This window comes from Emys orbicularis, chromosome 4 (genome assembly GCF_028017835.1).
Source record: "Emys orbicularis isolate rEmyOrb1 chromosome 4, rEmyOrb1.hap1, whole genome shotgun sequence".
Classification (NCBI taxonomy): domain Eukaryota; kingdom Metazoa; phylum Chordata; order Testudines; family Emydidae; genus Emys; species Emys orbicularis.
The window spans coordinates 34,704,467-34,730,253 of NC_088686.1; the positions used below are offsets into that span (position 1 = coordinate 34,704,467).

The 25,787-nt window shown below is 47.9% G+C and overlaps 1 protein-coding gene across 4 annotated transcripts in view; it reads left to right on the forward strand.

Moving 5' to 3' along the window:
* The window catches only part of EML5 (EMAP like 5), a 329,289-nt gene that overhangs the window by 136,254 nt on the left and 167,248 nt on the right, over positions 1-25,787 (forward strand). For all 4 annotated transcript variants that reach the window (XM_065403925.1, XM_065403928.1, XM_065403927.1 and 1 more), the window contains exon 16: positions 18,910-19,003. In XM_065403925.1, coding sequence (XP_065259997.1) covers positions 18,910-19,003 — 94 coding nt within the window. The remainder of the gene's footprint in view (positions 1-18,909; positions 19,004-25,787) is intronic.

Sequence of the window (25,787 nt, forward strand, 5' to 3'; positions counted from 1 at the left end):
TTGTTATTAATGAATAATATACATTAAACACAAATCTTCTTTAAATGTAAAATCTCTATTTTTATTCATTTTTTGTCTTTACTCATTTTTCTTATCAACATGATGTTTTGGATTTTGTTAGTATCTGCACTGGGAAAACAAACATAAAAACTCTTTGGTAACTCTTTGGTAACCAAGTAATAAAATTAATCCATTCTTTGGCATTTTAGTTCATTCTTTAGGAGCAAAGTTGAGCTATCTCAAACTGCAATAAACAAAAATTCTAAACTCTGATGTGAGACCATCAGCAAAAATCCGTTAGTTTTAATAAAATATTGAGCCCCCTCCAGGTTCCAATGAAACACCTGGTTGCTTCTGCTAAAGATGAAATTCATACAGAATAGTTTTTAAAATTTGCATTGTTTTGACTATTGTCTTCATGGCCAGAACTCTTTCTGTTTTTCAGTTCTCTGGCTTAATCAATCATTGGGTAAATATTAGCAACATTGCATTTTAGCATCTATTTTAACAGCTTGTATCTTAGAAAGATGAGTTGAAGGCTAGATTCTATCTTTTCTTGCACAGGAGGAAGTGCAGCAATTGATATACTGGACTAGACCACTGGTTCATCTAGTCCTGTATTCACCCTCTGATCGTGGCCTCTCGTTGTTTCAGAGAAAGGTGCAGAACACCTCTTTTATCTGCTTCTTCCAGAAGTACTTCTGCACATTCTAATACAGGGCCTCTTTGTGTATGTAAGGCCCTTTCTCAGCCACCCTGCAAAACCAGTACCCTCTGCATATTCATATCTTCCTAAAGACCCTCTTATGTCATGATGCATACGAGAAATGAACTGACCGACTATGGATAGTGTGTTATGTGACAGACCCAGACCAGTGGGGTACAGGAGTCTGGTAGAGGGCAAATATACTGGTCACTGGATGAGTAGTTTTCTGTTCCCTGAGTGACCAGAGCAGGGGCTCCACTAGAGTAATCAGGAACCGCTAGAACCAGTTAAGGCAGGCAGGCTAATTAGGACACCTGGAGCCAATTAAGAAGAAGCTGCTAGAATCAATTAAGGCAGGCTAATCAGGGCACCTGGGTTTTAAAAAAGGAGCTCACTTCAGTTTGTGGTGCGAGTGTGAGGAGCTGGGAGCAAGAGGCGCAAGGAGCTGAGAGTGAGAGGGTGTGCTGCTGGAGGACTGAGGAGCACAAGCGTTATCAGACACCAGGAGGAAGGTCCTGTGGTGAGAATAAGGAAGGTGTTTGGAGGAGGCCATGGGGAAGTAGCCCAGGGAGTTGTAGCTGTCATGCAGCTGTTACAGGAGGCACTATAGACAGCTGCAGTCCACAGGGCCCTGGTGCAGGAACCCGGAGTAGAGGGCGGGCCCGGGTTCCCCCCAAACCTCCCAATTGACGTGGACTGTGGGTTCTTCCAGAGGGGAAGGCCTCTGGGCTGTTCCCCAACCCACATGGTGAATCTCTGAGGCAAGAAAATCTGCCAATAAGCGCAGGACCCACCAAGATAGAGGAGGAACTTTGTCACACTGGTGTCAGGAGTGGGATTTTGGGGTGCACAGCGCGGCGGAAGAAGGAGGGTGATTTAAAAAAAAAAAAAAAAGGGGAGAGGGTTTATTTTTTTTCACCACAATGGATGACATAGTGCGGGCACTGATACAAGCTACGGCGGCCCAGCAGGAGGCTACCCGTGTCCAGGCAGCCCCCCAACAGGAGGCAGTGGGGCTGCAGCAAGAGACTAATCGCCTGCTGATGGACCAGGCTGCTCAAGACCGAGCTATGTTGCGGGAACTGGTAAATCAGGTAAAGTCCCTTACAGAGCTGAATCGCGGCCATGATGGGACGCAGCTCATACAGGCCAGCCATTGGCTGCAGAAAATGACACGGGAGGATGATGTAGAGGCATACCTTCTGGCCTTTGAGAGGACAGCCCTACGGGAGGCCTGGCCTCGAGATCAGTGGTCTGGCATCCTTGCCCCATTCCTGTGTGGGGAGGCCCAGAAGGCCTACCATGATCTGCCTGAAGAGGCTGCGGCAGACTACCCCCAGCTGAAAGCAGAGATCCTGGCCAGATCTGGGGTAACGACAGCAGTGCGGGCCCAACAGTATCACGGTTGGAGGTACCAGGAAGACAAAACCCCGCGGTCCCAATTGTATGACCTCATCCATCTCGCACGAAAGTGGTTGCAAACAGAGTCCCAGAGTCCGGAAGAGATACTAGCGGTTCTGGTCATCGACCGATACATGAGGGGACTTCCACCAGACCTTCGTGCCTGGGTAAGCCAGAACGAACCCTCCACCTATGACGAGGTTGTCGCCCTGGTAGAGAGGCGAAGGACAGCGAGGGAGCTGACCCGACCAGTTAAGGAAGAGGCACCCCGGGTTAAACTAGCAGCACCAAGCCCTAAAGTTCGGGTGACTGGGCCACCAGGAGGGCCCAGGTGGAAAAAGAGAGAGGCTGAAGGCCCATCAGAGGCCACAAAGAGTCGGAGCACTGAGGGAGAAGAGGATCGTGATGTTAGACTGCCCAAACCAAGAGACCGGGGAACGCCTAGGGCTCCATACAGATGTTATGCCTGCAGGGAGTGGGGACACATAGCTGCACAGTGTCCCAATGCTGAGGAGCCTATGCAGTGTAACCTGGGGAACTGGGCAGATCCATGCTCCCTAATCCACCTTGTGGGGGTCTCACTAACCCCACATATGTATACCAGACCAGTGAAACTAAATGGGGTAGGGACCACGGCACTGGTTGATTCGGGGAGTGCTATCACGCTTATCTCAGGGAAGCTCGTGAAGCGTAGTCAGCTGCTGCAGGCTAAACGTACGGGGATAACATGTGTCCATGGGACAGTTAGTTACTACCCCACCATCCCAGTAAAAATCGAGATCCAAGGGAACACTACTGAGGTAGCAGCAGGTGTAGTCACTAAACTCCCATACCCGGTGCTCATAGGGAGGGACTTCCCAGGGTTTGGAAACTTACTCCCAGTAGGGGGATTGGAGAAAGATGGGGACCCTAAAATTGGTGAGGCATCCACAGCAGACTGTCAACCCCCAATCTTCTCTGAAATATCCCCAGATTTGTTCTCCACTCCCAGACAGGGTAGAAAGACAAAAAGGGAAAGAAGGGCAGCTAAGGCCTTGGGAACCCGAATACTGACCCAAAGCCAGAGGGTTGCTCTTGTAGGTAGGCGGACCCGCGCAGCTGAAAAGGAGGCCAAGCAGGAGGGAGAAGCACCTGAGTCTGACCCCCACCCTAATGCTTCTGAACCAGTAGAGGCAACAGAGACTGGGCCCCTAGATCTTGGGCAGATTAGCCCCGGGAGAGGAAATTTTGGATGGGACCAGGCAGAAGACCCAAGGTATGACAACATTAGGAAGGAGGTGACTGAAATAGATGGGATCGCCGTGGAAGGAAAAACCCAGGGACCAGGACCCTACTTCATAATGAAGAAGGATCTCTTATACCGGGTTGCACCAGTACAGGGGCAGAAGGTACAGCAGATCCTAGTACCTCAAAAACACCAGAACGCTGTGTTAAGTCTTGCTCATAGTCATCTTTTTGGGGGGCATTTGGAGGTAGAGAAGACCCTGGCACGAGTCCTACGACGGTTCTTCTGGCCCGGAGTACATGAAGAAGTGCGGAGGTACTGTGCCTCCTGCCCGGAGTGTCAGTTGCACAGTCCCCGTCCCCACTTGAGGGCACCTTTAGTACCCCTTCCCATCATAGAGGTCCCCTTCGAGCGAATAGCCATGGACCTAGTGGGACCCCTGGAGAAGACGGCTCGGGGCCACCAATATATACTTGTTGTTTTGGACTATGCTACTTGCTACCCAGAAGCCGTCTTCCTGCGGAACACGGCCTCTAAAACTATAGCCAAAGAGCTGGTGGGGATCTTTGCCCGAATGGGGCTACCGAAGGAGATATTAACCGACCAAGGAACCCCATTTATGTCGAAGCTAATGAAGGACCTCTGTACACTGCTCCATATACATACCCTGAGATCTTCGATCTACCATCCGCAGACTGATGGGTTGGTAGAAAGGTTTAACCGAACCCTCAAGGCTATGATAAGGAAGGTGGTAAGTCGGGACGGGAAGGATTGGGACACCCGACTACCCTACCTTATGTTCGCTATCCGGGAGGTACCACAGGCCTCAACTGGGTTTTCCCCCTTCGAGTTATTATACGGGCGTCACCCCCGTGGCATACTAGATATCGCCAAAGAGATCTGGGAAGAGGAACCCAATGAGGGGAGAAATATAATAGAGCATGTAATGCAGATGCGAGACCGGATAGCCCGGGTTACCCCTATTGTACGGGAACATTTGGAGAAGGCACAGGAGGCCCAGCAAACCCATTACAATCGCCAGGCAAAAGTGCGACAGTTCCAACCAGGGGATCGGGTTATGGTGTTGGTACCCATGGCAGAAAGCAAGTTTCTGGCCCAATGGCAGGGGCCCTATGAGGTGGTTGAACCCATGGGGGAAGTAACCTACAAGGTGCGGCAGCCAGGACGCAGAAAACAAGAACAGATTTATCACGTTAACCTTCTGAAACCCTGGCATGCACAAGAGGCATGCACAACGGTCCAAAAAGACCTAACCCAGGAAAACAAGCCTTCCAAACAGGTGAGAGTGTCTCCTGATTTAACACCAGACCAGAAGAATGAGGTGTCTGAGATGATCTTCCGGAACCAAGATGTGTTCTCGACAAAATCAGGTCGAACAATCGAGATATATCACCACATTGTCACGAACCCTGGGGCCAGAGTAACAATGAGGCCCTATCGGGTGCCAGCGGCAAAAAGGGAGGAAATAAAAGCAGAAGTAAAAATAATGCTGGAGTTGGGGATCATCGAAGAATCCCACAGTCAGTGGTCCAGCCCAATCGTGCTGGTGCCCAAACCTGATGGCACCACAAGATTTTGCAACGACTTCTGGCGACTAAACGAAGTATCCCAGTTCGACGCGTACCCCATACCTCGCATAGATGAGCTAGTGGACCGTCTGGGTAATGCCCGGTACTTGACTACCCTAGACTTGACAAAGGGGTATTGGCAGATTCCCCTTGCAGAAGACGCAAAGGAAAAGACTGCATTCTCTACACCAGAGGGTCTTTTTCAATATACTGTCCTCCCTTTTGGACTACATGGGGCCCCAGCTACCTTCCAGCGCCTCATGGACAAGCTATTACGCCCGCATAACAGTTATGCTGCTGCCTACTTGGACGATGTGGTCATTCATACCCCAGACTGGGAAACCCACCTGGAGAAGGTGGAGGCAGTCCTCGATACCTTCAGGCAAGCTGGCCTTACAGCAAACCCTGCCAAGTGTGCTGTAGGGTTTACAGAGGCCAAATATCTTGGCTACATTGTGGGAAAAGGTCTGGTAAAACCCCAAGTGAACAAGTTAGAGGCCATCCAAAATTGGCCCCGACCAAGTCGCAAGAAACAAGTTCGGGCGTTCCTAGGTGTGGTGGGGTATTACTGACGATTTATCCCCCACTTTGCCACAAGGGCAAGCCCCCGACAGACCTAGTGAAAGCCCGTGGACCTGATCTGGTGAGATGGTCTGACGCAGCAGAGGAAGCATTCACAGACCTACGGACTGCCCTCTGCAGTAACCCCGTACTGATAGCCCCTGATTTCACCAAGGAGTTTATCCTGCAGACGGATGCATCGGAAGTAGGGTTGGGGGCCGTTCTATCACAGATGGTCGGGGAGGAGGAACACCCAATTCTATACCTCAATCGGAAACTCCTTCCAAAGGAACAAAAATATGCAGTGGTGGAGAGAGAATGCCTTGCTGTAAAACGGGCCATGGAAACATTGCGCTACTACCAGCTCGGGCGCAGATTTGTCCTCGTGACCGACCATGCCCCTCTTCAATGGTTGCAGCGGAACAAGGAGAAGAACACAAGGGTGACCAGATCGTTCTTATCCCTCCAACCTTTCCAGTTCCGTGTGCAACACAGAGCAGGGAGCCGTCATGGCAACGCTGATGGCTTGTCACGTGTGCACTGTCTGGCGTCCCAAGCTGCCCAACCCCTTGGCGTTGAGCAGGGGGGAGGGATATGTGACAGACCCAGACCAGTGGGGTACAGGAGTCTGGTAGAGGGCAAATATACTGGTCACTGGATGAGTAGTTTTCTGTTCCCTGAGTGACCAGAGCAGGGGCTGCACTAGAGTAATCAGGAACTTGCTAGAACCAGTTAAGGCAGGCAGGCTAATTAGGACACCTGGAGCCAATTAAGAAGAAGCTGCTAGAATCAATTAAGGCAGGCTAATCAGGGCACCTGGGTTTTAAAAAAGGAGCTCACTTCAGTTTGTGGTGTGAGTGTGAGGAGCTGGGAGCAAGAGGCGCAAGGAGCTGAGGGTGTGCTGCTGGAGGACTGAGGAGCACAAGCGTTATCAGACACCAGGAGGAAGGTCCTGTGGTGAGAATAAGGAAGGTGTTTGGAGGAGGCCATGGGGAAGTAGCCCAGGGAATTGTAGCTGTCATGCAGCTGTTACAGGAGGCACTATAGACAGCTGCAGTCCACAGGGCCCTGGGCTGGAACCCGGAGTAGAGGGCGGGCCCGGGTTCCCCCCAAACCTCCCAATTGACCTGGACTGTGGGTTCTTCCAGAGGGGAAGGCCTCTGGGCTGTTCCCCAGCCCACATGGTGAATCTCTGAGGCAAGAAAATCCGCCAATAAGCGTAGGACCCACCAAGATAGAGGAGGAACTTTGTCACAGTGAGCATTTTGAAATTATCTATTTATCTTTTAAAAAAACAAACAATATATTTATCATGCCCAGTTACCTCCATCTCTGTTTTATTTGTTTTTGTTTGTTTGTGTGTTTGTTTGTTTTTTAATGCAAACTCTTGGAAAGTACATAGTACATGATGTTCACTGCCAGAAGAAAAATTAAACAATACTAATAATTCAGTAGTGGAAATTGATATGAGAGGCTAAAACTTTTTGAATTCTTCTAAGTTCTTGCCTTCAATTATAAATTGTGGCAATGAGTTCCACAGGCTAATCATGCATTCTTATTTAACTCTATCATGTCTCCTTTTATTTGTTTCTTCTCTAAATTGAAGAAGCTCAGCTTTTCAGTCACTCTTCATATAGAAGTCTTTCCATGCCTCTAGCTCTTTTTCATACATCTCTTGACCTCTTCTATTTCTTCTATATCTCTTTTGAGATCAGAATTGATAAAAGTATTCTGGGTAAAGGTGTAAATATGTTTGTGTATCTATGTATTAGTGTGTGTGCATGTGGAGACATTTTGAAATAGCATATGTTTATGTGTGTGTGAGGCTTTGAAGTAGGTTGCTTTTGTTAGTATGTGTGGTAGGGAGCTTTAATTGGTTCTTCTTTTTCATTTACTTTTTATTGGTTTTATGTTGCACACTTCATTTTTTGTTTTTCTTCATTCTTTGCCAAACAATGGCGTTAGCTTTTGAGTGATTTTAATATTTTTGTTTTCACGGTCTAATAGTACTGCAGGACAAATAATGGCAGATACAGTGTGTAATATGCTTCTTTGCCTGAATTTATCTTTTGAGAATCTGAGAGGACAAGCCTCTGACTAAACCAGTGTCATAGACCTTTCTGGACATTCACCAAGCTGCTGTGGTTGGATCCAAATACTGGATCCAGCATGCTTCTAAGTGCACTCAGTCTGGGTAGTGGCCAGGTGCTTGGCTTTGGCTTCCAGGCTTATGCCCAGAGTGCAGACTCCCTGTCTGGTATCACTTCTAGGAAGTGAGAACCTGTGGTCCAGCTGCCTTAATCCCCAACACCAGCGCTGAACATCCCCCTATCCGAGGCCTCTCCAGGAGCTTAAGCACACCATTTCTCAGAGCTCCACCCTTATAGGTAATCTTGTTCACTGTTTAACCCTTCAGGAACATATAACAGTTATGACAAGGAATCCACAGGCTTTGAAAAGTAATCCCTTAAACACATACACACATTTTATTCATAGAGAAAGCATCCAGACTTACAGATCCATGCAAAAATAACAAAATCTGCACAGAATAACTGTCCCTTCAGTGTCCTCACCACTCAAAGAGCCCATTTGGGTTTTAGTCAGTCCTTGCAGGGTCCCCAAACCCTCCTCACCTCCTGGTCAACCTTCAGGTCCATTTCTCTGCCTCTGCAACAAGCTCTCCTTAGCTTGTTCAGGTGTAGCAGTCAAAAGATTCCTTCTAGTTCAGAATGCATGTCCCTGTTTCCTGAAATGCCCCAGCGTTCGAGTTTTTAAAAGCAAGTTCTTATACTTTGTTACTCCTTTACTCCTGGGGGATTTCCACTGATCCGACCAGGGCCCTGCAGACATCCTGGGAAGAAGAACTAGTTTTCTTCATCTTGGCCAATCTCTTTAGCATATCCATTATATTGCCAAGGCAAAGTCATTCCATATTAGTGACATTTTTGATTGTCTTGTAGCTGCTTCCAGATGTGACAGCCTCCCTGTTAGCAAATGGCTAATTTCGTACACACTGAGAATTAGAGTTATACATAGAATCCATAAAACCAGTCAGAATTCATGAGATGTACACAGATTTCTCAAACCATCACAATGTGCAACGAGTCCTGTAAGCAGATGGTGTAGAACTTGTTATTCTTCTTCAAGTGCTTCTTCATGCGATTCCATTCTAAGTGTGTGCTTGCCCACATGCACAGCTGTCGGAATTTTTTGCCTTAGCGGTATCCATAGGGCTGGCTCTGGCGCCCTCTAGAGTGCCGTGCTCATGCACCAGTATATGAGGTGCCATCGGCCCAACGCCCTCTCAGTTCCTTCTTACCGCAAATGATGATTGGTCGGAGAGCCTTCCTCTTGCCTCACAAGTGGATAGTGGTTTCTAACAGCCTATTGACTGTCTCTTTCTATATAGTTGTTAGTACTTAGTGATTAAGTGTTAAGTGTTAGTGAGTTAGAGTCCCAGCAGGGACTTTGCCCCGAGGCAGGGCATGCCCCGGTCTCCAGACTTCAAACCCTGCTCAACTTGCAACAGGCCTATGCCTGTTAGTGACCCCCATAGCAGCTGCTTAAAGTGCTTGGGAGAGTCACACATAAAGGAGAAGTGCAGAATCTGTGAGAACTTTCGGCCCAGGACTCAAAAAGAGCGGGACATTCGCCTAAAGGCCCTCCTCATGGAGGCTGCACTTCGCCCAGTGTCGGAACCATCCCACTCCGATTCAATGCCCAGTACATTGGCGTTGGTGCGGAGCACCCTGCTGGCCATGAGTTCTGCCCGGCACTGTTTCCCCTCGCCGGTACCCAAGAAACTCCAGAAAAAGCAGTGTGGCTCCTCGGCACAGAATAAAGAGGGGATGGGGGTGTTGGGCAAAGGACCAATTTCAGGCCTCATGGCCACCCTGGAGCTCCAAGGGGGTATCTCTCCGGCTGGACACCCCCAGTCCATCCAGGGATCCTCCTCTGCCTCCTGGGCACAGTAGGGGACCCTGGCACCTCTTAGTGTCTTCCAGATGGCTAGGGACCTAATGGCCATTCCGGTACCACCCACGCTGCGACCTGCAACAGTTTCGACAAAGGCTCCCCAATCCAAGGGCAAGCCAGCCATGGGACTGCTTCAAAGGGCAGTGGAGCATTGTCGGTCCCCAGAGCAGAGGCGTCCGTTCCCTGACTCTGCAACTACGACTCCCAGATCTGGAACCTCGCTCGCATTCCCCCGCATCGAAGCACCAGTCTCTGAATTCCTGGTACCGACCCACCTCCCATCAGCCGATGCCCCGGCATAGGTCTCCATCCCCTAGATGGTCTTCAACACATCAGTCTCCGCTGGTGCGAGACCGCTTGCTGCCATGGCACCGGTCTCTGTTGCCCCGGCACCGTTCCCCAATGAGGCATTGGTCACCAACTTCCAGGCACTGGTCCCCCGCTCCTAGAGTGAGCCGCCAGATGCAAGCCTCCTCAGCCCCACCTTGGTCCCTGGAAAGTGATTGGTCTGAGTGGGAGTTTAGCCCCTCACTAAGGAAGCACCGATTTCTTTAGACTCCGGAGACCAGCGCAGCACTGGCTCTGGCCGCATGGCAGCAGGGCCAATGGCCCTATTGGAACCCGTGGGGCATGCTAATGATGCTGGTGCCATATTCACACAACTTCTCCCTGGCCGCTTCGGACAAGCAACCGCCGGTACCAGGCTTGGAACACAGCGCAGACTCCAAGGTGGGATTGAAGGATCAGGTGCCAATGCCAAGTGCCCCGGCCCCTTCCCCCGTGGTGTTGTTGTCGTCTGAGGTCCCTCACACGCCAGCCCTACTGATGACTTCAAAGAGCACCAAGCCCTGCTTAAGAGGGTGGCTTCTAACCAGGGCTTGGAGGCCGAGGAACTGGCAGAACAGTCAGACACCCTTTTTGACATGCTAACAGCGGCAACCCCAGCACGGCTTGGACTGCTGGTCCATGAGGGTGTTCTAAAGATGGCTACGGTACTGTGGCAAACCCCTTCATCCATTCCACTCACCTCCAAACAGGCCAAAAAGAAATATTATGCCCCGCTAAGGGGTTTGAATATCTCTACACACACCCACTCCCCAGGTTGCTGCTTGTATCAGCGGCCATTGAAAGGGACAGGCAGGGTCAGGTGAGCGCCACGCCTAAAAATAAGAATGTCAAGGGATTGGACCTTTTTGGAAGAAAAAATTATTAGATGGCCAGACTCCAGTTTAGGGTGTCCAACCACCAGGTCCTGTTGGGGAGGTATAACTTTAATCTGTGGGACTCCCTCAACAAGTTTAAGGATGCTTTGCCACAGGACCTTGGCCAGGAGTTCGTGACCATCCTGGAAGAGGGCAAGGGGGTGGCAAGGGGCTCCCACCAGATGGCCTGGGATGCAGCCAATTCAGCTGCCAGAGTCGTTGCCTCTGCTATGGTAATGAGGCGCAGTTCCTGGCTTCAGTTCTCAGGTTTATTCCAGGAGATGCAGTCCTCCATTCAGGACCTTCCGTATGAAGGCAAGGGGCTCTTCTTGGAGCAAATGGATGGGAGACTGCATGGTCTCAAAGACTCCCAAGCCACTCTGTGCCCGCTGCGCCTCCACACGCTGCAGGCATCAAGAAAGCAGTTCCATCCTCCTGCCACCCAGGTCCTGGAGGCCTCCTCAGCAAAGTGCCTTCAGGAGGAAAGAAAGAGACGGGGGTTTAAATGCCATTGCCCCTCTTCCTCCCATTCGCCTGCCCAGCCTGGCCCTGCGAGACACCAAGGGGGCCAGAGACAGGCATTTTGAGGGTGCGCAGAAGGATGGTGCCCCAGTCAGACTCCAGGATCCACCATCCAATTCTTTCCTCAACCATCTGTGTCCCTTCTGGTCGGCATAGTCACGAATAACCTCAGACCGTTGGGTGCTCAGTATAATATCTTTGGGCTACACCCTGCAGTTCTCAACTCCCTCCTCCCTCCCACTCCCCCTTCCCTTTCCCCGTCCCTCTTTTTGGGATTCGTCTCAAAAGCAACTCCTTGTTCAGGAGGTGGAAAATGTTCTACAAATGGGGGCAGTGGAGGAGGTCCCTCAAGACTTGAGGGTGAAAGGATTTTACTCCCACTATTTCCTAATCCCGAAAGCAAAAGGGGGCTTAAGACCCATTTTGGATCTGCAGCATCTCAACAAATATCTCAAGAAGTTGAGGTTTTGCATGGTCTCCCTAGCCTCCAACATCCCCTCCCTGGATCCAGGAAATTGGTACACCACCCTTGTTTTGAAGGATGCATACTTTCATATTTCCATCTTTCCAGGGCACAGATGATTCCTCCATTTTGTGGTGGGTCAGCGCCATTTCCAATTTATGGTGCTACCTTCAGCTTCTCATCGACCCTGAGAGTATTTACAAAGTGTATGGCACCAGTGGCCACTTACCTGAGGCATCGAGGCATTCAGGTCTATCTGTATCTCAACGACTGGATCATCAAGGGAAAATCTCGGGACCAGGTGCAAAGGAGCCTCGATCTGGTATGATCCACCTGTCGTGAGCGGGGTCTGTTGATAAATGAAAAGAAATCAACCCTGACCCCAGTGCAGCGTATAAAGTTCATAGGAGCGATACTCGACTCCACACAAGCCAGCGCCTTCCTCTTGGAAGGCCGTTTCCAAGCTATGGCCGACCTGATAGCTCATGTGACGGCCTACTCTCTCACCACTGCGCGCATGTGCCTAAAGCTATTGGGCCACATAGCAACGTGCACTTATGTGGTGTGCATGCGCGGCTTCATTTCCGGCCCCTGCAAGCATGGTTGACATCGGTCTATGTCCCCAACAGACATATTCTGGACCGGGTAGTCATGGTACCAAGTCACATCTGGTCATCCCTGAAGTGGTGGTCGGGCCCTGACTCAGTCTTAGAGAGAGTTCCCTTTGCAAACCCATCCCCATCGGCCACTCAGGGCTCCGATGCTTCAGATCTGGGTGGCGGAGCCCACCTCTGTGATCTCAGCAAGGTCGTTTGTTGTGAGACAATTGATCCCTCCACATAAATGTCAGAGAGCTCAGAATGGTTCGCTTGGCCTGCCAGGCTTTCCTGCATCACCTGAAGGGCAAGGAGGTCCAATACCGACGGACAATACTGTGGCAATGTTTTACAGTAACTCCTCACTTAACGTTGTAATTATGTTCCTGAAAAATGCGACTTTAAGCGAAACAATGTTAAGCGAATCCAATTTCCCCATAAGAATATTAGGTTCCAGGGAAATTTTTTTCACCAGACAAAAGACACACACACACACACACACACACACACACACTATAAGTTATAAGTTTTAAACAAACAATTTCATATTGTACACAGCAATGATGATTGTGAAGCTTGGTTGAGGTGGTGAAGTCAGAGGGTGGGATATTTCCAAGGGAATGCCTTACTACTAAATGATGAACTAGCACTGGCTGAGCCCTCAAGGGTTAACCCATTGTTGTTAATGTAGCCTCACACTCTACAAGGCAGCATGAATGGAGGGAGGGGAGACAGCATGGCAGACAGAGACAGACACACAGACCCTGTGTGAGAGATGCGCATTGCCCCTTTAAGTACGCTGACCCCACTCTAAGTACACTGCCTTTTTAAGTAGATCAGCAAGTTGAGACAGCAGCTGCTGCCAGCAAGCTCCCTCCGTCCTGAGCCCTGTCGTGTCCCCCACCTGCTCTGTGGAGATGGGGCAAGCGGGGTGCAGGAGGGAGGGGGACACCCTGACATTAACCTCCCCTTTTCTCTCTCCCTGCACAGGAAGCAGGAGGCTCCCGGGAGCAGCTCCAAGGCAGAGGGCAGGAGCAGCACATGGCAGTGGGGGGAGGGACAGCTGAACTGCCTGGCAATTGATAACCTACTGGGCGACTGCCGCACAGGGAACTTAGGGGAGTGGGGAGCTAATGGGGGGGCTGCCGGTCCACCCTGGTTCCAAGCCCCCACCAGCTAGCTCCAACGGGCTGCTCTTTCTGCAAGCAGTGGACAAAGCAGGTGGCTGCCAAACGATGTTATAAGGGAGCATTGTGCAACTTTAAACGAGCATGTTCTCTAATTGATCAGCAATGTAACAACAAAACATTAACCGGGATGACTTTAAGTGAGGAGTTACTGTATATCAACAAGCAAGACAGCCCGGTTGTCAGTTCTTTGCCAGGAAGCTCTCTGGCTGTGGAACTTCTATGTGCAGCATGCCATTTAGCTCTGTGGCCTCGCACCTTCTGGGTACCAGGAACGTGTTAGCGGATCACTTCAGCAGGATCTTCTCATTTCGACACGAGAGGTCACTCCATCCGGAAGTAGTCAGCCTGATCTTCCAGAGGTGGAGGACTCCCCAGGTGGACTTATTCACTTCCAGGCTGAATAGGAAGTGCCACGTTTTCTGCTCTATTCGCGGGAATGACACAGGCTCCCTGTTCGATGCTTTCTTGCTCCCATGGTCAGGGGCTCTGCTATACGCACTTAGCCAGTGCCTCTAATCCACAGAGTCCTCATAAAAATCAAGCAGCACAAGGTGAGAATAATCCTAATAGCTCCTGCCTAGCCTCGCCATCACTGGTTCGGCACACTGCTGATCCTCTTGATAGCAGCTCTGCTACAGCTTCCACTCCAGCTGAACTTGCTGTCCCAAGACCACAGACACCTGCGCCCGAACCTCGCACCTCTGCACCTGATGGCCTGGTTGCTGCATGGCTGAATGCAGAAGAACAGGCATGCTTGGCCTACGTTCAACAGGTCCTCATGGGTAGCAGAAAGCCCTGGAAACAGTTCACATGTTGGGCTTCGGACCAGGGTTTCCGGCTCGACCAGGCCTCTCTCCAGTTGATCCTGCACTATCTTCTTCACCACAAGCTCTGGGGCCTGTCTTTCTCAACAATCAAGGTCTACTTGGCAGCTATTTCAGCCTTCCACCCTCCAGCACAAGGCAATTCAATCTTTGCACATGACATGAGGGTTCGGTTTCTGAAAAGCCTGGAACGGTTTTACCCTCAAGTCCACGACCCTGTCCCACCTTGGGACCTGAACTTCGTGCTGTCTAGGCTTACAGGTCCACCCTTCGAGCCGTTAGCTTCTTGTTCCATTCTGCTGCTCTCGTGGAAGGTCTCCTTTCTGGTGGTTATAACGTCAGCCGGCAGGGTCTCCGAAATTAGAGTTCTCACCTTGGAACCACTCTATACAGTGTTCTATAAGGATAAGGTTCAACTGTGACTGCACCCAGCCTTCTTGACCAAGTTAGTTTCACAGTTTCATACGAACCAGGACATATATTTACCGGTTTTCTTCCCAAAACCTCATAAGTCAGACGAGGAGTGCAGACTACACTCTCTTGATGTTACGAGAGCACTGGCTTTTTATATTGAAAGGACTAAACCATTCCGGAAGTCAACACAGCTCTTTGTTGCAGTGGCAGACAGAATGAAGTGCCTCCCTATGTCTACACAGAGGATTTCATCATGGATCACTGCCTGCATCAAGTTTTGCTATGAGCTGACAAAGGTACACTCTACGGCGACTGTAACTGCTCATTATGCTACAGTGCAAGCCTCTTTAGCAGCCTTCTTGGCCCAGGTGCCGATTCGAGATATCTGCAGGGTCGCTACTTGGTCATCCATTCATATGTTCGTGTTGCATTATGCAACCACCCAGCAGGCCCATGATGATACCAGCTTTGGTAGAGCAGTGTTACAAGCCGCACAACTGTGATCTCTGAGCCCACTTCCAGGGATACTGCTTGTGAGTCACCTAGAATGGAATTGACATGAGCAAGCACTCAAAGAAGAAAAAATGGTTACCTGCCTTTAGTAACTGTTCTTCGAGATGTGTTGCTCATGTCCATTCCATTACCTGCCTTCCTACCCCTCTGTTGGAGTTACTGGCAAGAAGGAACTGAGAGGGCGTAGGAACCGCGGTGCCTCATATACCAGCACATGAGCACGGCACTCCAAAGGGCCCCGGAGCTGGCCCTAGGGATACCACTAAGGCAAAAAATTCTGACAATTGGGCACGTGGGCACGCACACACCTAGAATGGAATGAACGTGAGCAACACATCTCTAAGAACAATAGTTGCGAAAGATAGATAACCATTTTTTACGTGGAAGTAGCAAATTGCACTTTTAAAATGCACTTTATAAACCTTTAAGCTGAGGAAGCAATAGAAGCATCAGCTGTAATTCAAGGAGCTATTGGAGTGGGAAAATAATATGGGCACATCTTGTGGTCATTCAACAAAATTAGCCATTTTCCTTTCTATGCAGGTCAAAAACATGCCTCCACAGGTGTACAAAACAAGTCATCTGGCTATTTTAAATGTATATAAGAAAATATTAGACCTTTCTGATAATCTTTTAATAGCACGGGAGTTCGTTCAAAAATATGATTAATGACATGCTACTTTGGAAATGTCTAACTAGGTATCCGATGATTAATGTAATACATTGTATCATTTGCGGATTAGTGCATTTTTGGTTTGAATGCTTTCTGCATCAATATAATCTATTGAAATACCATCCTGAATGGCTAGCTACATTCAATTTGCATATTTTTTTTATAAACAAGCAACCCTACCTATACTATACTTGTAGGCCTGTGCAGTGCAAGGTAGGTCTAATATGCTTCACATGCAGAACACAAAAAACCCTTCCTGTAAACCTATAAAATATTAAATTGTATATTTTTGGCATTTACTGCGACTGGTGTCTGTTGCCTTTATGAAACTGAGATGTATATAGTATTTTTTACATTCTAAGAATGAATCATTTAGTCAAGTATGAGGCATATTCAGGGCCGCCCGGGGGGGGGGGGGGTAAGTGGGGCAATTTGCCCCAGGCCCTGCAGGGGCCCCCACGAGAATATAGTATTCTATAGTATTGCAACTTTTTTTATGGAAGGGGCCCCCGAAATTGCTTTGCCCCAGGCCCCCTGAATCCTCTGGGCGGCCCTGGGCATATTAAAGAACTAAGAAGATTTTATAATATATAACTGTTTTATTTTTCTTTGTGTACTATAATCCAGTCTGGAAAACTGGCAGCAATTTTGCTACCATTCTTCCCCTCCATTTCTCCAACTTTGATTTTGTGGTTGTGCCTATCACATTGTCTTTTGGAGGCATGTCATTAGTCTCTTGGGAATATGAATATTTGGATCAGAACTTTGTAAGGAGTCATAGCCACAAACAACTCTGAGATACTTTGGTCACTGAGGCAGTAAAACAAGAACTCACTTCCTGTTCCTTCCATCTACCGTAACTTTGACCATTCTTTATTATGTTTTATTGTTTCTAGGTACTATACTTATACAGCCCCTCATCATCATAGTATCTAATTACCTTGTTTTGTTTTATTAGTTAAAGTTTATTTTATTAGTAGTTAGTTTTAATTAATATTATCGCAGTTGTGTGAGCCTAATGACACTTAGGTGAATCTCTGGTTCTATGCTATGGCCTGTCACCTTTTTTTATATGTCTGCTATATGCCTCGGTTAGCCTTTTGTTCAGGATTGTGCTATTTTTGGACCAACAGATCAGTATGTTTGATAAGAAATCAGATCATTTTTGTTGTTATGGGAAAAAATGTTGGTCTCTGACCAATCTATGTGCTGCCTAACATGTCTGGATGAGGGGTGCCTGCCCAGCTGATGCCTGATGTATCAAAATGTTATGCCTTCAATATGGAAAGATGAATTTTCACTTTTCTCATCTTTGAAGTGGCATTAAAGGCACCTAGGTCTGACTTCTAAGGTGCCTTTAGACAGTGAGTCTTTACCTTGTAGGTACTCAGCTTCCTAAGTGGAAATTAAAGGATGGAGCCAAAGTTTGTTCATATCTGAATATTATAAGAAACGGTAAAGATTAATTAACCCAGTGAGTTCAGGATCTTGGGTCTGCTCAAAAGAGAGGAAAGCAAAGAAGAAAAGAAAGAGACCAAGCTTCTTTTCTTCCTATTTCTACTCTTAGAATGACAAGAGTCGTGGATCTGGTGGGGTGGTTGGCTGGTGCCGAAAGTCTTCCTAGATTCAAATGATTTCAACAATTATGATGTTTTGTGTCAAATACTTCAGATTCAAAGGTTACTGTAGTCCCGGAGCCAGGATCCATCCTTGACACAAAGTGAATGCAGTGAGTTGAGAAACTTGGATCATGTCTGTTCCCTGGAAAGAATCTGGCTATCTCTTTCTTCGTCTCCACTCCACCATAGTAGGCAGCCTTTGCCCGTTAAACCTTTTGAGTTTTCTCTGCCCAGGAAGTTGAACTCTGATACAAGCTGTTGATTCCTTGTTCTCTTGTGGTAGGCCTCACTGCATTCTGGGATGGTATTTGGTTTCACTGGAAATAATCTGATCTCAGGCACAGCTAAAGTGTGTGCTGAGATTGTGTATACTGTTGGATCTTGGGCCTCTGATATTAGAGAATTTCCAGTCCTTCTTGGCTCTTACCTTTCAAGACGTTATCCTCTCCCCCTACCCCCCCGCCCCCAAAGATTCCAGGAAAGAAGCTCCGCAGCTTCAGAAGATGTGCACATGCCAGGAAGAGATCAGTCGCAAATGAGCATAAATGCATCTTCTGACTTGGAGTTAATCATGACATACCTGAGAGTCAGATCTGCCTCAAGATGTTAACCAGAGTCATCAAGCTTGGGAATATCTCATAAACTTCCTAGAAGTACCCCTGAGACACTTCTGTAAACCCAATCTGCAGTTACCCCAGAGTTTCTGCTTTGTCAGGGTAGGGAGTACTAAACTCAACACAGAGATTCTTGGTGCCCCCCTGTGTTGAGGGATTTTGTGGAACTGGCGTCAACACTTGGTAGAGCAGTGTCCTTACCTACCCACCCCTGTCAGCACACCATGGAGGTTTGCAATGAATTACTTACAGGTGCCTGAGATGGACTTGTTCTTTTTTTAGAAGCCCATCACAGGGAGCCTGGGCCCTGACTTCCCTTAAAGGGGTCAATTACTGTGTTACAAAAGCATATTCTTGAGGATGAGTGCTGATGTGGAGGATATTAAGGTGAAGTATGCGTCTAGTGTAGAGGAACAGGAGCAATGACTGTGCTTTAGGTGACCTGACATTTCCCAATTTTTGAAAAAGCTAGCAACATCAATAATTCCTGTGCCAAAATCCTAAAAGACCAAGATTAAAATGTATAACAAAATTAAATGACTAGTCTAAGGTCTTGCACTAAGTTAATGGCAAAGGGAGGATTAGAACTTCAAATTCTTGGCTTTAAGTCCTATACTCTGTCCACTAGACCATCCATATAAAAAAATCTGCCTAAATACAACTCATCAACTGTGGTTTATCTGTTTGTACATTCTTTCATCTCCTAATATTACAAGTAGTGTTTTGTATAATTTATAGTATATCTAGTATAATAATTTGATTTCTTGTTATTGCAGAGTAATGCTCTCTACCCACTCTCTTACCGTACATTTCCTTTTCTAGCGGATGGCAAACGCTTGGCTTCTGTTGGCATAGATGACAATCATACTATTGTGCTCTGGGACTGGAAAAAAGGAGAGAAGCTTTCAGCAGTAAGGTAAAAGTTTAACTTCATTCTGAAATCTATACCAAAATTAGTTTCAAATGGCAATGGACAGAATGGATACAAAGTGAGAATACTACTGAGACATAAATGAGTAGTTTCCCTTGCTTGTTGATTCCCCCCAATCAATGGCTTTTAGCATAGACTTAAAACTTTGTTTAGGGAGAAAAGCTGTAGGTAAAGTAAAATCAACAACCATTGCTATGAAAGTTAAGTGACGAACTCGAGATGAGAAATAAGAGATTTGTTCTTACTGGAAGAAAAGAGATGTTTTATTAACATTTCTCTGATGTGTGAGTAACTGCCCAGTACCTTTTGAAACAGTTCCTTTAAAACTCACTACACACACCTCTATTTCTCATTTCTATAACTTATCATGCCAAAAAAAAGTACATAGTCACAGACTGCATACAAGTCCCTTTCCAAGCTGAATCATTGGCTGCAAGTGACTCTTCCTCCTCCCTCCTTACCAGTCACAGCTGCACACATTTCCTCACCATTTTTGCGGCACATGCATGCACACTACTTGCCTTTCAAACACCACATACACTCACATGTCTTTCTTTAATGTTCCTGTTCCATGCAGTTGGGTCTGGTGCTTCTCCTTTCTGCAGCTACTGGACCTTGAGGCTCCTGTATGCAGCTGGTGCTGACGCTGTTTTTCTGGGCCTCATCTACCTTCCATGTAGCACCTCACTCACCAGATGTACACTTTCAGCCCTTCTGCAGATGTTGGTATCTACTTTTCTTTTTCAAAACCTTCTCATGGTAGGTCTCCAGCAGTGGCTCCCTCAGCCCTTTCCTATGTTGGTACTCTCAGATGACAACTGCTTTCTCCAGGGACTCCCTTTTGTTGCAGGTCCTTACTCCTCCCTCCCCAACCCTCTGTTCTGAGGCTGTGCAAACTTGGCTGTGCAGCTGGTAGCTGCTGAACCAGGCCAACCTTGCCATCCTCAAATAGTTCAAGTTTTATCTTTAAGATAGTAGTTCAAGTAGTTGGTTCTTGCTAGCAAGTCTCCTGGCGAGCTGACTAGGAGGCTTCATATGCTTGTCTCTGACAAGCCTTAGCAGTTGCTGGTTCCTTATCTCTTAATGGCCACTTGTGGGGAGAGGAACATAGTCTTTCTGTCAAGCTAGATTGTTCAGGCATGAATATGCCTTCTTTGTCAATGGCTCTTAATAGTTACTGTCCTCACTTGCTCTTGAGGTCCCTTGATGAATCAGGAAAGAGTCTTCCTCTACAGTCATTTGACACAGTTCATTCAGGTTTGATTCAGTAATATTTATGATAACAACAATTCTCCCAAATCAGCAGATGCTGTCGGAATTTTTGGAAAGTTCCCCAATCTTCAGTGGTTCTATATATATTTGTATACAAGGCATGTGACCCTTGTGCCAAAGATGACTTCAGTTCCAAGAATTATTGGACCCACCACAAGCTATGTTCTTCTTCAAGGAGTGTCCCTGTGAGTGCTCCACTTTAGGTGTCTTGACGCCCTGCACTTGTAATTGGAGATTTTTGGTAGCAGTGCCCAGTTGGGCTGCGCATGCGCTGTAGCCGTCTCACGCTGCTCGGAGCAGTTACACAGCGGCACGCAGCCAACCGTTCTCCTGTTCCTTCTCTACCATCTTTGGCTTAAGTTGGAGCAATCAGCAGCACCTTCTCTTACCTCATATAAGATTTATAGTAGATAGTTCATAGTGATAATGTTAGCTTAGTTGTAGTTCGCTTCCCTATCCCCTTACCTTACTCTAATTTCTTTAATTTTCACACAAAAAAGTCTCCCTTTACCTTCCCTTTCTACCCCTGTCTCTCTGGCAGGTTTACCCCTGTTTTTGTCTAAGAGACCGACTCTCTCGGGCATGCCCAGCTCACCTGGCTTTAAATGCTGCCTGACTTGCAGACTCTCCATACTGGTCTCTGACGGCCAGGCTCAGTGTGTCCACTTCCTCGGCGAGACACACATTACTCAAAAGTGCCCACACCACAGAAAGCTGACAGCCAGGACAAGAAAAGTCAGAGATCTCCCACTGAAGCTCCTCATGATGGAGAAATCCCTCAGGCCAGTCTCAAACCCCGAGTCCAGGCCACCCCCCAGCAACGGTTGCTCTACTTCAACAACAGCTGCCAAAGAGCCTATTCCTAGAAAGGCTACCAAAAAGCGGTCACAGACATCCATGCACGGAGAATCCCCTAAAAGAAAGTGATCTCCAACTGAAAAATCTGCCCTGGTATTGATGGCACCGAGAGTGCCAGACCGCAAGGCACCGGGAATGTCTGGCACAGAGAGTTCCTGAAGAGCTAAAGACCCTATGCAGGTGAGCTCTAAAGGAGGTTCACACACTAAACTGAAACATTCTAGCTCGGCAACCACGGAGCCGAGGAAGATCTTGGCACCGAGTGGTACAATGGCGCCACTTGCTGTACCTATGCCACACAGCCCTAAATCCTCGGCACCGGTAGCTTCAACTCATGCTCCCAGGCGGTCCACCATGTCGTCTCCGGCACCGAGCCTCACGGTTCCACAGTAATTCATGAGGCATGCAGACCTGATAGTGGCCTCAATGCCTGAATATTTACTCGCCACCGAGGGTACCTCATCCAGATCAGTACCAAGCCAGCTGACTACTCCTTGCAGATCAGCCCCCCCATCTCTAGTGATGAGGAAGAAGAGGATGATGCAGTAATATATATTGCTTGTCACTCCTCACCCAAGCCAGGACCATCTCATCACTAACTACCTGTGGATATACGAGGATGTGGTCACCTATGGACACCACCCCCCATAGCATTCCCACCTAACTGGTCATACTGGGATCCATGGGCAATGTATAGGGCCCAAAACCACAGCTCCCCTAAATCCATAACAGCCAGGTCTCCTTCACCAACTGTTCTGGCACCCTTGGAAACACAAGAGGAAGACACTGAGGAACCTGAGGACATAGCTGAGCATGACACTCTTCTGCCTACTCATCTCTCTTTGTTGTCATCGGACGAAACCGTAATGCCCCCCCCCCACCATGGGGGATGATTTCAAATCCTTTCAGGATCTCTTCAACAGGGTTGCTGAATCCCTAGACATTTCGTTGGCTCAGCTACCAGAAGCCCAACATAAGCTCTCAGACATACTCCAGGCATACCCATCAGCAAAGATAGCTCTGCCAATTAATTATGCAATCATGGAGCCTGCAAAAATAATCTGGCAGATACCTGCTACAGCACCACCCTCATGTAAAAGATCCGACAAAAAATATTATGTGCCAGAAAAAGGGGCTGAGTTCCTATTTACACACCCCATGCCAAACTCCTTAGTAGTGGAGACAGTGAACCAAAGGGGAAAACACCACCAGTCCCGAACGACCCCATACGATAAGGATTGGAAAAGGCTGGACCTTTTTGGGTGGAAAGCTTATTCCTCAGCTACACTTCAGTTCCGCATAGCCAACTACGCAACCCTGCTGGCTAAATATACATGCAATCTGTTCTCCAAAATGTCAACTTTTATTGAAAATGTACCCAATGACAAAATAGAACAGTATAAGGCAAACATTTCTGAGGGGTCTCTCATCGCCAGCATGGCCCTACAGGCCTCCTTTGACTCTGCAGACACGGCAGCACGTTCCATCGCAACATCTATGGTCATGCGCTGTGCATCTTGGCTCCACCTCTCCAAGTTCCGAAGGGAGGTCCGGGCAACAGTTAAAGACTTACCCTTCGAGGGTCAGAAACTTTGCAGACAAAACGGATGTCTCATTACATACCCTAAAAGACTCAAGGACGACCTTAAAAACCCTTGGCATTTACATATCTGCAAACAAAAAGAAACAGAGCAAGTTTTACAATCAGAGATTCTGGTCTACGCCATACTCTCAGCTCCAAAAACAGTATGACCAATGATGTAAACAAAGAACAGACGTTGGCAGAACCAAGATCAGCCTTCGACGGCTTAATAATCCACCTCTAGACAATCATTTTGAAGGTGTGATCGAGGGCACGAAACCTCCACACTCTCTTACTCTGGAACCAGAAAAGGTCCCCTGCCCATTCGGAGACTCTGTCACCATACTACCCAGTCTGGAACAGCATCACAACAGACAAATGGGTTTTAGAGATGATCCAGAAGGGCTACTCCATCCACTTTATTTCTATCTCACCTACCCACCCCCCTTTCCTGTTCCTCTTCAGGGACCCCTCTCACAAGCACCTGTTACAACAGGAAATAAACCACCTTGTACAAATAGATGTCGTGGAACCTGTACCATCGCAATACAGGGGAAGAGGTTTTTATTCACACTACTTTCTAACTCAGAAAAAGACCAGTGGGTGGAGACCCATCCTGGATTTACAAAAACTCAACAAATTAATGAGAATATATCAAAATGGTGACTCTAACCACAATAATTCCGGCATTAGAGAAGGGAGATTGGCTCTTGGCCCTTGACCTACAGGATGCTTATTTTCATATTAATAGCCGCCCGTCACACAGAAGATTCTTGCGATTCACCCAAGAGAAACAGCATTTCCAATGCAGAGTACTACCCTTCGGCCTATCCACTGCCCCAAGGGTTTTTCCCAGGGTTCTCGCTGTCGTTGCAACTCAATTCCGCAGACACGGAGTAACGATATTTCCATACTTGGACGATTGCCTCCTATGGGCACCAACACGGCAAGAAGCGATAAACACCACGCAGAGCACAATAACCCTTTTCACGAACCTAGGGTTGCAAATAAATACGCAAAAGTTTACACTGGTTCCTGTCCAAAAGTTGGAATTCACAGGCGCCTATCTTGACTGTCTAACAGCAACAGCAACATTGCCCCAACAACGCTTCCTCACTCTAGTCAATCTAATTTCAATGTTGAGGGACAGCCCACAAACATCTGCTAAAACATGTTTACAACTCTTGGGGCACATGTCAGCAACAACGTTTGTGGTCAAGCATGCCAGACTCCACATAAGATGCTTGCCAGGTCTGGCTTTGAACAGTGTATATACCGCCAGATAGTCTCTCAACAGATGCGTCCACCATGTTAATGAGTTTTTTACTCTGCGTGGCATGGTGAGGCAACTAAGGAATGTCTGCCCTATCCAACAAAGAACTCCAACCCTGACAATCATGACAGACGCTTCCCTAATAGGTTGTGGGGGGGCACATCTACTCAACAATACGGTCCAAGGCCGCTGGTTCCCAGCGGAGTCCAACCTGCACATAAACTTACTGGAGCTAAGGGCAGTCCAAAATGCATGTGACCACTTTCTCCCTCTAATCAAGAACAATGCCATTAAAATCCTCACGGACAATATAGCATGCATGTTTTATACAGTATAAACCACCAAGGGGAAGTACAATCATACTCCCTATGTACAGAGGCAATATGCATTTGGAATTGGTGCATCACCAACAACATAGAGATATCGGCATCCTATCTGCCGGGATGTCAGAATACAACAGCAGATGTACTAAGCAGGGATTTTTCACAAACTCATGAGTGAGAGATGGACTCTGGAATTCTCAAATCCATATTCAAACTATGGGGGTTCCCCACCATAGATTTATTCGCAACAGCTCAGAATGCCAAGTGCCCACAATATTGCTCCAGAGCTGGATTGGGACACCACTCCATAGGCGACACTCTCCTTATAAAATGGGAGGCGCCATTGATGTATGCATTTCCTCCAACCCCACTCCTAAGCCATGTCATTAAGAAGATCAAGCAGGACAAATCCAAGGTCATTCTCAGAGCCCCCACATGGCCCGGACAAACGTGGTTCCCATACTTGTGTCAGATGGCAGTGAAACCGCCTCAAAGCCTTCCCTTAGTACCTCACCTTCTATCATAAGATGTGGGACGCATCCGTCACCCCAACCTTGCAGTACTCCACCTCAAGTCCTGGTTACTCCATGGCTGACTTGGATTGAGAAGGCCTGTTCAGAGGAAGTAAAAGATATATTACTGAACAGTCAGAGACTAAGTACAAGAAAGACATATATCCATAAGTGGAAACAATTCTGCACCTGGTGCCAAGATAAACAGATCTTACCACAATCGTCCCCCCTACTGAGGATCCTGGACAATATACTAGGACTTAAAAAATCGGGGCTATCCACAACCTCCATCAGAGTACACTTGGCTGTTATTACCTCCTTCCATGACAAGGTGGACAGGGTCACCATATTTGCTCTCCCGACAATTAAGCGCTTCCTTACAGGCATTGAAAACACTTATCCCACTGTGACAAGCTGCTGAGCAGAAATACTGCAGAATCAGCCCCCTGCCATGCCAGCCCCATTTAAGTGAATAAAGTGGAGCTGGCTGGAAAGAACCTGCCCAAATTGAGGAATGAGAGCCCAGCTGCCAGCCCAATTAGCCAAAGGCTATATAAGAGGCTGAGAAGAAGGAAGCCAGGATGTTGGGACGGAGGAGAGCGAGGGAGTCTAGGCAGGGAGAAAGCCCTTCCCTCCTGGGTTCAGCCACAAGGAACCGAGAGCTGTGTAAGCGGTATGGTGAGAAGGTGGTGGAAGCACAAACTTGTAAATAAAAGCACCAGTGGTTCCTGAACCCCAGGGTCTCTGAGTGACTTTATCTGAGCATAGCTGAGGCAGGAGCCAGGAGGGCCAGCTGCACTGTGTTACACCCACAATAAGAAACCCTACACTCATGTGGGACCTCAACCTTGTTCTACGCGGAATCCTGGGAAAGCCGTTTGAACCCCTTGCAATCTACTCTTTGTTGCACCTATCCATGAAGGTGGCTTTCCTCATTGCCATCACGTCC